Source organism: Rhinolophus sinicus, chromosome 16 (genome assembly GCF_057876585.1).
Source record: "Rhinolophus sinicus isolate RSI-liver-muscle chromosome 16, RSI-T2T, whole genome shotgun sequence".
NCBI classification, from domain to species: Eukaryota; Metazoa; Chordata; class Mammalia; order Chiroptera; family Rhinolophidae; genus Rhinolophus; species Rhinolophus sinicus.
In genome coordinates, this window is record NC_142516.1 from 20,488,750 (window position 1) to 20,500,871 (window position 12,122).

Genomic DNA, 12,122 nt, shown 5'->3' on the forward strand with positions numbered 1-12,122 from the left:
CAACAAGAAAAAGATAACGTCCAATAGAAAAATAGCAGTAGGAGGCAAATCACAGAGTAAGTCAATTGTCTCCAAAACATTGAAAAAATGTTCATCCTTATCTTATTTAAAGAAATGTAAGCATAAGTTACAAACTGAAAAATTTAAGCTATTATATTGGCAATGATTGAAAGGTTAATACTCAGTCTTGGTGAGGTGTAAAGATCAACACATTTGACTGAAAGATGTATACAGTGATACAATAATTCAGGAAGGTAGTTTCGCAATACAGAGTGTATATACTCTTTGATCTAGAAATTCCATTTCTAGGAGTTATATCTAAAGAACTCACCACTTAAGATAGACGCTCACAAAATTTAGCAACAGGATTAATTACCAAAACATTATATTTTTTTCTGATGAAAAATAGGAATAAACCAAATGTCCAGCAATAGAATAATAGTTAAATGAATAGGTATGTCCAAGTAATAGAATACTATTCAGCCATCAAAAATGATGTGCATGAATACTTGATATGGAAGATATTTATACATTCAGTGATAAAAGCAAAGTTTGAAACAATCTGATCTTGAGTTTAAAATTATCTATCTATCATCTGTTTACCTACCTATCTACTTACCTATCGGATAAAGGCTGAAGGAATATTTATTTTGATGCTAATGTTAGTTACCACTGATTGGTGTTTTTTTCGGTTTCTTTATTATACATTGTATATATTATTATTATATATTATCATTTGTTATTTTTTTTGTTTTAAAAAAATAAACAAGTATTGCTTTTGCAATAAAAATGTACAGTTGACCCTTGAATAACATGTGGGTTAGGGGCACCGACCCACACACACAGATGAAAATTTGCATATAAAACTCTGTCCGCTGAGGAAACCTGAAGACATCTTTGAAATTTGCAGAGCATATGTGACACATGTATGTAAGCTATTTATATTAACAGTATGCCATGGATACTTACATGAGAGTTCTAGACTCGCTGGTGGGCCTCTTCAATGGGTCTGCTTTGTTGGCCTCACAGCCCTCTGTTTTGGACTCATGCTGCAACCATCTAGCTCCTTGGATGACTCTCAGTTTGGATTTACAATCATGAGTTTCATCTAACGCATCTCTCTAGGTCTCAATCCTCATTTCCTAATTCCCTGTTTATGAGTCAGAACTGTGAATAAACATGTCCTTCCATTGTCATAACCCATGGAATCTGCTCTGGCCTGAAAAGGGAGGAAGATTAGGTAATAGGTAGGCAGTGATCGAGCATCAGGAACAGGCAGTCAGGTTAAGGGGAGGGGATGTAACATGAGGGTTTTAGAAAGTAAAATTGAAAAAACATCAGGGGTGAAGGAGAGGACAAAGTCTTGGGTAATTTCTGTTTTTGTCTTGTTTGCCTGGAGTGACTATGAATAAGAAATGGGAGGTTTACCAGCAAAAATGACAAGTTGTTGCATGAAGGCAGATTTGGAGATTTTAGGTGGAGCCTTCCTGCAGACAGTTGAAAATCTCCTTTTAAGAATTCAGACTGTTTCTCCATGTCCTAACCTCTGCTTAGTTTCAACTAAACAGTTACAAAGTAGACTGCTATTTTCTCTTGTTTATGAGCTTTTCAGGAGAATTTGCATTCATACTCGCATCACTCATGTGGGATTTAGAGATAAGATACATCCTGTGGAGCTCCACTGAGAAATCTTGTGCACCAGGAATATGAGTTCCAGATATTTTTTTTTTTTTTTTTAGAATTATAAAATGTGAAAAGATAGATTGTCATGCAGAAAGTTGGTAAGCAACACTGTATTAATTCTACTGCCTATTCAATTGGTTTCTAAAAGGAAAAACTGTCAGAAGGCACACAAACATCACGTTTGAAATAACTCAAAGCCACAGGACCATCTTGTGAAACCCCATGTTATAAACCATGTTTTAAGAGATTTGATAGACTGGGGCAATACAATGAAAGAGTGACAAATTTGAAATGTGTGGCTTTAAAAGTAAATACAGAAGAAAATGGTAATATTTGCAAAAGGTATATATACAATCAGTCCACAATATTATTTAAAAAGTTATTTTGGCCAGAGTGCTTATCATATATATGAATAAAAGGAAAAAAAAACCTAAATAACCGAAAAAAAGGACAGAAAGTCCTGAAATGAGAAAGAAATAAAGATTAAAGCAAAGGGAAAGGTAACAATAAATTTTTCAAAGAAAAGGGTAAACTAGTAAGACACAAAAACATTTTCCAGAAAAACTGTAGGAATAAAATAAGCAGATTAAATTCATGACAAGTGCATACAAAGCAGAAACTTCTAAAGGAGAAGAAGCACAAAGACAGAACAGGGAACTAAAAATCACAGTAAGAATAGTGCCTTGCTGACTTGTCATTTTATTCCTTACAAATGCCCTATCAATAAAGTAAAACATAACTCTGTTGATTATATAGACAAATATAAAAGAATGCATTAAATGCAAGAAAGAAATTCAATAAAAAACCAACACTCCTCTTTGGGTGGGGAGACAATGAATGGTTTTTCTTTTTTGTTTTCTGTGCTTTACTTAAATACCTTACATGAAGCTATACCACTCTCATAATGGACAGGAATTAACTCTATTAAAAATGAAGTTCTGTATCACATTTCATATTAAAATTTAATACAGCAGACTCTTACTCTGCAGCCAGCTATTTCAGGAAATGAACAGATGACATTCTTTCCAGTACAATATGTAATACAAACTTTCCCCATGAGGAAGAGTAGTTGTCTCAGGTTATCTGACATAGTTCCTAGCCTGTGTTTCCAATCATCAACTTTCAATAGGTCAGTTCTGCACTGTCTTTGCTTTTCTCAAGAAACAAATCACATGCTACTCATGTCTACTATTATTCTTTCCTATGTGGTTCTTGATGGGCTTCTGGCATTGGATTCTTCTGGCTCACAGAGCCTGAGAGAGATGGCAGTGTTTTCTTTGCATGTCTTTGACCCTTAGACACTCACAGTTCCTTCTGCCCTCTCACACATGCGTTCTAGAATTCGGTGAATACTGGCGAAACTGGGTCTGTCTGCAGGCAGCTTGCTCCAACACAGTCGCATTAGATTGTACAGCTCCAGGGGGCAATTCTCAGGGCAGGAGAGAATGTTGCCATCGCGCACATAGTAAATGACCTCCTCATGGGCCATCCCATAGTAGGGCTGCAGGCCGTAGGAGAAGATCTCCCACAGGACCACACCGTAGGCCCACACATCAGACTCTGTGGTGTAGCGGTTATAGAAAATGGACTCAGGTGGCATCCAGCGAATAGGGATAGCATCGTTTTCATTAGCTTTGTAGTAATCTGCTGAGTAGATGTTCCTAGAGAGGCCAAAGTCAGCAATTTTCACCACCATGTTCTCACCCACCAGGCAGTTCCTGGTGGCTAAATCTCGGTGGACAAACTTACGCTCTGAAAGGTAAGCCATGCCAGCGGCTACCTGCCTGGCGATGCAAAGCTGCTCAGCACAGGAGAGGGGCGGGGGTCCTGGGCTGGAGACCTGAGCCCTCATGGACAAGTCGCTGTGACTGAGGCTGCACATGGTGTGGGGAGACATGCTACGGAGGAATTCATTGAGGTCTCCATAGGCCATGTATTCAAACAGCAGGCACATGGGTTTCCCCACAGCACACACACCTAGAACCAAAATAACATCCTTTGTTAGGTTGGGTTTCGAAAGTGACCCACTGGAAAGAGCACTCCAAAAGCAAATGACCAGATCAGAAAATATGGGGAACTGGTTTTTTTGTTGACAGCATCACAGTCAAATGGTAAACATCTTTTATTTACTTTTAAGATGCAGCTTGTTTATCACTCCTTCTAGGGTAACTTAGCTCCCGACCCTTCCAGGATCAGATTTTCCTTTTATCATCCTTCAACATAGTACCTACTATCCTATATTATGAGAGCATTCATTTATTTGAAGTTTCCCCCACAATGTTTTAGCACATTGAAAGTAAGAGGTCATGTTTTCTTCTTTAAATTCTGCAAACCTACCACATGTCTGGCAGAGCAAGTATTCAATGTTTAGAGAGCGAATTTATGAATGGATGTTTGCTTTGAGTATATAAGGTAATTCCTCTGTGTTTCTACTACCCTGTTTCCCTGAAAATAAGACCTAACCAGAAAAGAAGCCCTAATACATCTTTTGGAGAAAAAATTAATATAAAACCGTCTTATTTTCGGGGAAATATGGTAAGAACAGGAGACATAGCAGCCCTATCTAATACCATATTTCCCCCAAAATAAGACTGGGTTTTATATTAATTTTTGCTCCAAAAGACGCATTAGAGCTTCTTTTCCAGTTAGGTCTTATTTTCGGGGAAACACGGTAGTTCACTGAAGTAGGATAATAATGGAAGATGTATGAAATTTGGAAAGGAGAACAAACACAATCCAAAATCTTAGATGAAGTTTTCAAGGTTGCTGCAGTAAACCATTCTGAAATTTAGGTTTTACTATGTTCATTTTAGAAAGGACAGAATGTTAATATAAATAGACTCAGATTTAGTGTCAGGAGAACATTTGCAAATCTTAAAATCTTGCTACTGTTGAGAGGGGAAAATGGGCAACTTGTAATATTAGCTCATTTGGGCACAATTTTACCTCACCATAAAAAATAGATTATTAGATCTATTTTTTTTTTTCAGGTAATAATTAATTAGATGTCTCTGTTCAGGAAGGGAAATGAAGAGAAATGAAGAATACTATTAAGTTGGCTTATTTAAAGGTTAGTTTTTAATTCCAGGGACTTTAGCTATCAGTATATTTATATATACTAGAGAGAAAAATTAATGAAATGACAACATATTTCTCTGAGAAATTTAAAAACCCCAATTTTCTTGAACTGAGGTGATTTAATGAAATGTTCCACTCCTTGACACAGAAAATATTATACGGAAAGGAAGAGAGACATCTCCCTGATCAAGGAGTGAGAAAATAAAGCACAAATGAACTATGAAAACCCTTGAAAAGCTTCTGTTTTCTGATACAATAAATGTCTTCACTTATATTTTCATACCTAAGAGTTTCACAATGTTCGGATTATCAAATTCTGCCATGAGGGCTGCTTCCCTTTGAAAATCTGCTTGCATGTCTGCTGAAGCTTCTTCTTTGAGCATCTTCACTGCCACCATAGTAAAAGGTTCATAGGGAAGTAAGCCCGGAGCCCTGAGAGGTACATTTATTTAGAAAGAAAGCAAAGTTCAGGAATATTATACATAGTCACATTATATCTACCCACACATATACATCGCCCCATGTACGCAGCCTTTGTTAGAGCCACAGAATCAAAGAAAAATGCCAATAGTAGTAGATTGTACTTAAACTTCCTTGCCTCCAATTAAGAAAAATCACTAGGGCTACTTTCAACATAGGTTAAGTTTGAAAAAAAATGCATAATTTATAAATTATGGGCATTTAAAAGTGCACAGACCCAATGGGATTACCATTACCATCCTAACCCCTTCTAAATTCCTGGAAGGCAGGGACCATAACTTATTCACCTTTATATTTTCAAAGCACCTAAAATGATACCTTGCATATTGTTGGTTTTCAGTAAGGATTTGTGTTAGATTTTCATTAATCATGTAAACTTCATAGCAGGGCCACCTTGAGAGCACATAAAGTTGTGTCCTACTCAACAGCACTAGGCCAAAGTGACAATTGGTGTCCACATTCTCTGGCCCCGCTCTGTGTCTGTGGAATTACATCCATGCAGAGAAGGTATTTTATCCCAATTCACACAAAGGGCAAATGTTGGCCCTAATACATATTCATCTCTTGAGCGCATTGTTTTCTGACATTTTTGCATTATTTTTCCTTTTCTATGTTGCCATTCTATGAACACCGACTTGTATTTAATATCTACACACATCAGGCTCTGAGTTCTTCAATGGAAACATTAGTACAAGGTAAACTTTAAATAAAGTGGAGAATATAGTGATAGAAAATGGAAGAGAAGTAAATGTGAGAGTTATTTCCTAAGAACAATGCAAGAAATTATGGTAAAAAATGTACGACAAAATGCTTTTCTGAAAAGGAAAGATGATTAAATGTTGCTAAGTGCTTGTAATTTGAATACTCTACAAATAAAGATTCTCTTCATATACACAACACTATTTTTCAGCAGAGAGGGAAATTATTTAGATTCAAAGTATAATACGCAGTACAAATCAGGTGAATGACACTAAAGATTAACTAATTTAATAATAACTGTGATACATACTGCATAGACATCAAGGTCATGGTCTGGTAACTTTTCAGACACAACATATTTCAGTAGGAGGGATGTTTTATAAGAGTAAATTTACCTCGCTTGAAAGACCCTTCCAAACGCTCCCTCTCCGATATCTCTCACATATTCAATGTTATTCCTTGGATACTCCAGGCTGAGCAATTTGGGGTTCAGAAGGAGTGGCATCCTTTGGTACATGGGGTTGGGATGAAGTCTGTCTAGGAGGAGCTCAGAAGGAAGAGTAGTGAGGGTTACTGCCGCTGATGCTCTGCAGGTTAAAACAGGTATGTTCAGTAACGAGCTAAGAACCAGGTGAGATCTTTGTACTCAGACTTAGGTTCTAAAGAGATAAGGCATTTAGAAGGAAACAAATAAGTCACTGAGCAGCCAAAGATCCTTCAGTTTTAGAGCATTGAACTATTTTGTTTGGTCTAGAATCAAAAGTCACATTTCCTCAGGGATTCTGTCACTGTCCAATCTAGCAGTGGCAATGGACATGAGGGCGGAGATGGGAAGCAGGAATAGCCATATTCTTCCAAATTATTGTTTAGATTCTCTCTGCTGTGAAAAATGAACCGTAGGACATGTGATCCTATGCAAAAAGTTATCGATGTTTTTCAAGATCATGGTGAGAGTGCTTAATTTTAAAGCAATGCAATGGATGTCATAAAGAGACTGGTAGTGTTATAAGTATTCCTTTTCTTATCCCCAATTCCAATATCAAGTATGTAGACTTTAAAACATGACTACATGTGATCAGCTTAAACTAGAATCTCACCTTTTATTATTCTTCCACTGTTTTCTTCTTCGGCAACAATAAAGAGTAGTTATGGTAAGAAGCGCAAATACTGCAAAGCTGGACATGATGGAGACTATTACAGTCATGGAGTACGTAGGTGACACAGAGAAGGAGGAGGAGGAGGAGGAAGGCAAATTTGGAATGTCCACACTCGGCTTTGAGGATGTCATTGGTGGGAATGCTGAAAGTAAACAATAATTCTTTTCATTCTTTCTTAAACTTTTAAGATGCAATTTTTGTATTCAAGCCATCAGTAAACTAAAATTAATTTTAAGAATAGGTTGTTATGTATCAGATTCTCTCGGGTTATATGTCTGTAAAGTCCCATTGTAAGAATCCAGTGAGGTCCAATTGTCAGTAAATCCAGCTTATAGAATCATGGAATTTTAAAGATAAGACTCAGAGGAAAAAAAACATTTATTTTCCCCACAACAAATACACATCTTGGGTTAGTGCTCTTTACATTGCATTATATTGTTTATAACCCAAAAACAATCATGGAAATTAAGTTATTAAATAAATATCTTCATGAAATTAAATATTGAAGTCAGTATTGTCTAAAGCTGAGCTTTTATACACATTTACTGTTGATTTACAAATAGAATAAAGTTTATGGGAGAAAATGAAAAATGGAAATATTGACACACGATTGAGCAGTTTGTCTAACAGCTGAACTGTGGTCAAATTCCTATTGAAAAGGTCAATGCAATATAAAAACAAGGTAAAATCTGCATTCCTGCTGGAAACTAAAAGATGCATCACTCTGTAGAGTGCAAAGTCCATTGTGTATCTATTGAAACAACTGTATTAATTATATTTTAAATCCTTTTAATTGATTGAATAAAGACAAAAATATGAATACAGAGTATTTTAATAGTATAATCAGCAAGAATGTTTTAATAGTAAAGAATGAACTTTGTATTCTAAATAGAGAGAATAGACTTATTTTCAAACATTTGTGGAATACTGACAGATATGATCTCTTCTCAGGCCACAAAGGTAAATCTCAATAAAACTCAAAAGCAGAAATTATGCAGATCTATTCTTTGACCAAAGCGCAATTAACAATAGATTAAATAAAATCCAAAAAAGAAAAAAATTGAGTTTCTTTTCAATCAATGAGTAAAAAGTAGCCACAGTCATAGATTAGAAAATAACTTGCTAACTGTGTGTATGGAATTTGGCCAAAGCTGTGCTGAATGATAAACTCATAGTGTTATTTCTTTCCATTAACTAAAAATAATAAAGGTGAAGGAACTAAACATTTAACTCAAGACTTTAGAAAGGAAACAAAAATTACAGAAAACAAAGGAAAATAGATGATAAAGTAACAGTCATAAACAAGCAGAAATTAATAAGTTAGAATACACGTACCACAAACGATCAACTTAAAAAATAGATGAATAGTTGGTCCTTATAAATATTAAGTAATCTAATTAGCAGAATTTTAATTTTAAAACATAAGAAAGGCACAAGCATACAAATTAGGAATGATAAAGAAATTATGACACGAGTCAAAGGCCAGCAAAAAAAAAAAATTATGCAATTACATTTTCAAAATCTTAAGGAAAATTATATTAATTACCAAATTTAAAGAATTAGGAAATCTGAATAAAGCTATAAGTAGAAATTTAAAAGTCATTATGGAATTATGGATACATTCTTTTGGTCTTGGCAGAGATAACATTTTAAAATTTTATAGTCTGTTCCAGTAAGAGAAAAAAAATTAAATTATTTTAGGACATTATTAGAATACGAATGTCACAACCTAACAATGTTAGCACAAAAGAAAAGCACATTCATAGATTATTGAACATAGATTTAAAAGATCCTAAGTGAATGATTAGCAATTGACTGCAATATGGTAAGAGAATAGTGATTTAATATAAGGAAATATATTAATATAAAACATTACAAAGTCAAAAGAAATCTTTTATTAAAGTAGGTGCCTAAAGTCATGTGAAATAGGACACTGTAAAAGCAGAGATTACAAGGGGTGCCCACGTATGACTGCTTAGCCTAGAAGGACACAGTGATTCTGTCCGGAGCACCTATAGTTAAGAAAGTGGTTTTGAAGCCTGTGGAGACCAAGTTTGGTCATTACTGTGACTCAAGTGGCATCTGGAACTGGAAGAACACCAGCACAGCAGTAAGACATCTGTGCGGAACCAATGACAGCATTTCTCATCGAGTGTCACAGAAATGGTGGACTTAAACAGAATTCCCAGGTTCCTCTTTGATTGATTTGAAAGTCGATCTTATTTTCTTCGGACTGTATCATCCAAAATCTTTTAAAGATCAATCCAAGCTAGGTGGGGAGGGGGGCTTAAATTGGAGAGTGGAACTTGCTGCTAATAATAAAGTAGGAGCAATCATGAAAAAAAAAAGGAAGAAGTAGCTATTTTTATATCTGGATTTTACAGAGCAATTCATACCATATTTAACATGCGAGGGAATGTAATGTAATTCATAAATGGGTAGTGCAATCTCATTAATAAATATAAGAGTAATTTTTCTCAAAAATATCAGAAAATAGAGTTCGATGGCATAGTAAAAGAAAAATCCGTGGTGACTTAGTAAGATTTGTTTTCAAAATACAAGAATTGGCATAGTTTGAACAATAATTTTGCTTTATGGATTTAATTACTTTTCCTCTAAGGATAGTTTTGTTCTGTTATTCCTTGATTATTGTTTCTGATTTATTTGCTCTGGTCTTCCTTAGAGTGACTAGTTATATCTTTGAATTCAAATGATCAGTTTGGATCTCCAGTTTCTTTCCTTTTAAACTTTTCTCCTCATCAATTTTATCTCTTTATCCTTTTCCTCTGAACATCAGGAGTGTTTTATTAACTCATTCATCCACACATTAATGTATTCATTAAATTAATGTTGATTGTTACATATCAAGAATACTGTGGTGGACATGACAGGTTTTTGTGTTAAAGAATTTAACTGAGAAACAATTAGTAAACAGATAATTACAGTAAAACATAAAAAGTGTTTCAAGAATGGTAAGAACAGGATGCTTGTGAACACCCAGAGGCAGCCCAGCTCCAGGTCTAGGAATACTGGGTAAGTTTTCTAGAGTAAGTAACTAAGGTAAATGTACAGGGTGAGTAGGCAATAACCAGTTAAAGATGTGTCCGTGTCCGTGTCCGTGTCCGTGTGTGTGTGTGTGTGTGTGTGTGTGTGTGTGTGTGTGTGTAGAAAAGGGGAAGGAGTCAGGTGGAGCCAGGGCAGGGAGATAGTATTCTATAAAGAAAGAATAACATGGACCAGGGCAGGAACCAAGCAGTTGTGATGCCTTTCTAAAAGCACACTTAAGATTGTATTGTTGAGCTGGGAGTATCTATAGGTAAGGCTGCAGATATCAGGTGTAGATCATAAAAGGCCTTTTAAACCAAGTTAAGTAATTTGGACTTTGCCCTGCAGTAAATGGAGAGATTCATTGAGGGTTTTAAATAATGGAGCAGCATGATGGGCTTTTTGCTTTCGAAAGATCACCCAGCTGCAGCTTGACTTCCATGGTATAGATACACCCTTCCTGGTTGATTTTAAGCTATCAATATGAAGTCCTGAATGTGGAGTCGGAAGAGATGTTTAGTAACACAGCATTACCTTGGATTTCTATCATATAGATAACAAGGATAAAGAGAAATTTTATGTTTCTCTCTGGACAGAAAAAACAAATTACTTATAGGAAAAAAGTAACCAGATGCAGACAACTCATTTTCAAAATTAGAAGTAAAAAAAGAGTGAGATCATATATCTAGAGAGAGAAGAAATGTCACTCGAGAATTCTGTATCTGGATAATAAAGCTTTCAACTCTCCAGGTAAAAGATAGTGATTCTGAAGATAGGCAAGGATTCAGAGACTCTGTCACCCAAACCCATCTGAGGAAAGACATAAACTATATGTGGCCCAGAGAATTCAAGAATTCAGGAATAGTGAAATGCCTGCTAAGCAGACAAATAGTGTAAATAGTACACAGGAATTAAATGCTCAAAAAGGTATTTCACTTCAGCAAGAGAACTTATAAAATAAAAACTCCTGAAATTCTCGTCTGTGTCCAAGCAAGAAGGAAATAATACAAAAGATAAACAAATGAATTTTACAAAAATCTTCCATCACCCTTCAAAGTGAACTGGTAATATCCTTTAGTGTTTACTCAGAATCAAGAAAGTCTTCAAAAAATATATGAGAGCTTTATTCACCCCCGTAGAATATGGCACGCTACCTAATGTGGATGCCTTCTTTGTTCAACTGTTGACTTACCTGAAGAGATTATGCCAATTTCTTTAATAATAATAATTGAATTTAACTCAGGAGCGCACTCTTAGACATTCCCCTGACATGTTCAGACGAAATGATCATTTGGAGTTCATTTTCTTGTATGTACAAAAGATTTCATAAAACTGTTTTTCAAGAATAGGAAATGGGTTTATTGTAGCTAATTTATACTTATATCCTTACAATTGGTGTGAAAGAAATATGGATGTTTTTTGTGCATGTTGTTCCTGTCTAATCTGGGATTAAATGTCAGCACCTTCCACACAGTAACCCTCAATGGACACTTGAATGGATGAATAAGTAAACAATTGAAGGATAACCCCAGTCATCAATTAAAAGTCCAATCAAAGTAAAGTTTGGCTGCTTATATGACAAAGAATAGAGAGATTTCTTTTTAATTCCTTTAATTTGGGAATAACAATTTGACAGGCCCAGAATAATAGATTTTTTTTTAGTTTTCCATAACTGTTGTTTATTAACTCTGAGTGATTCATTTGCAACCAATAGTATTCTTTCTTTTTAATAACTCTAAGTATTCATCCTTGAAGTAAGCTGGTGAAACCTGGCATTTAGCCAAGTTCAGTGGCTATTAGGCTGGAATATGTATTACAGGAAGTAAATAAGCCTTAGAACACTCAAATCAAGGGCAGTTAACTGACATGAAAACCTCTTCTAATATCATTCTGAAGATTTCTGAATTCTGGTAGCTTAAAGCACTACTTGATACAGGTTAGATTCTAGAACATTCCTTTTCAAGCAAACTTCTTGAATTC

The 12,122-nt window shown here is 35.3% G+C and overlaps 1 protein-coding gene across 5 annotated transcripts in view; it reads right to left on the reverse strand.

Annotated features, from left to right (window-relative positions):
• Positions 1 to 2,831: 2,831 nt before the first annotated feature.
• The window catches only part of MUSK (muscle associated receptor tyrosine kinase), an 83,722-nt gene continuing 74,431 nt past the window's right edge, over positions 2,832 to 12,122 (reverse strand). For all 5 annotated transcript variants that reach the window (XM_019749523.3, XM_019749520.3, XM_019749519.3 and 2 more), the window contains 4 exons: positions 7,038 to 7,239; positions 6,336 to 6,527; positions 5,045 to 5,193; positions 2,832 to 3,660 (listed from right to left, as the gene is read on the reverse strand). In XM_019749523.3, coding sequence (XP_019605082.3) covers positions 2,978 to 3,660; positions 5,045 to 5,193; positions 6,336 to 6,527; positions 7,038 to 7,239 — 1,226 coding nt within the window. In that variant the 3' untranslated portion in view covers positions 2,832 to 2,977. The remainder of the gene's footprint in view (positions 3,661 to 5,044; positions 5,194 to 6,335; positions 6,528 to 7,037; positions 7,240 to 12,122) is intronic.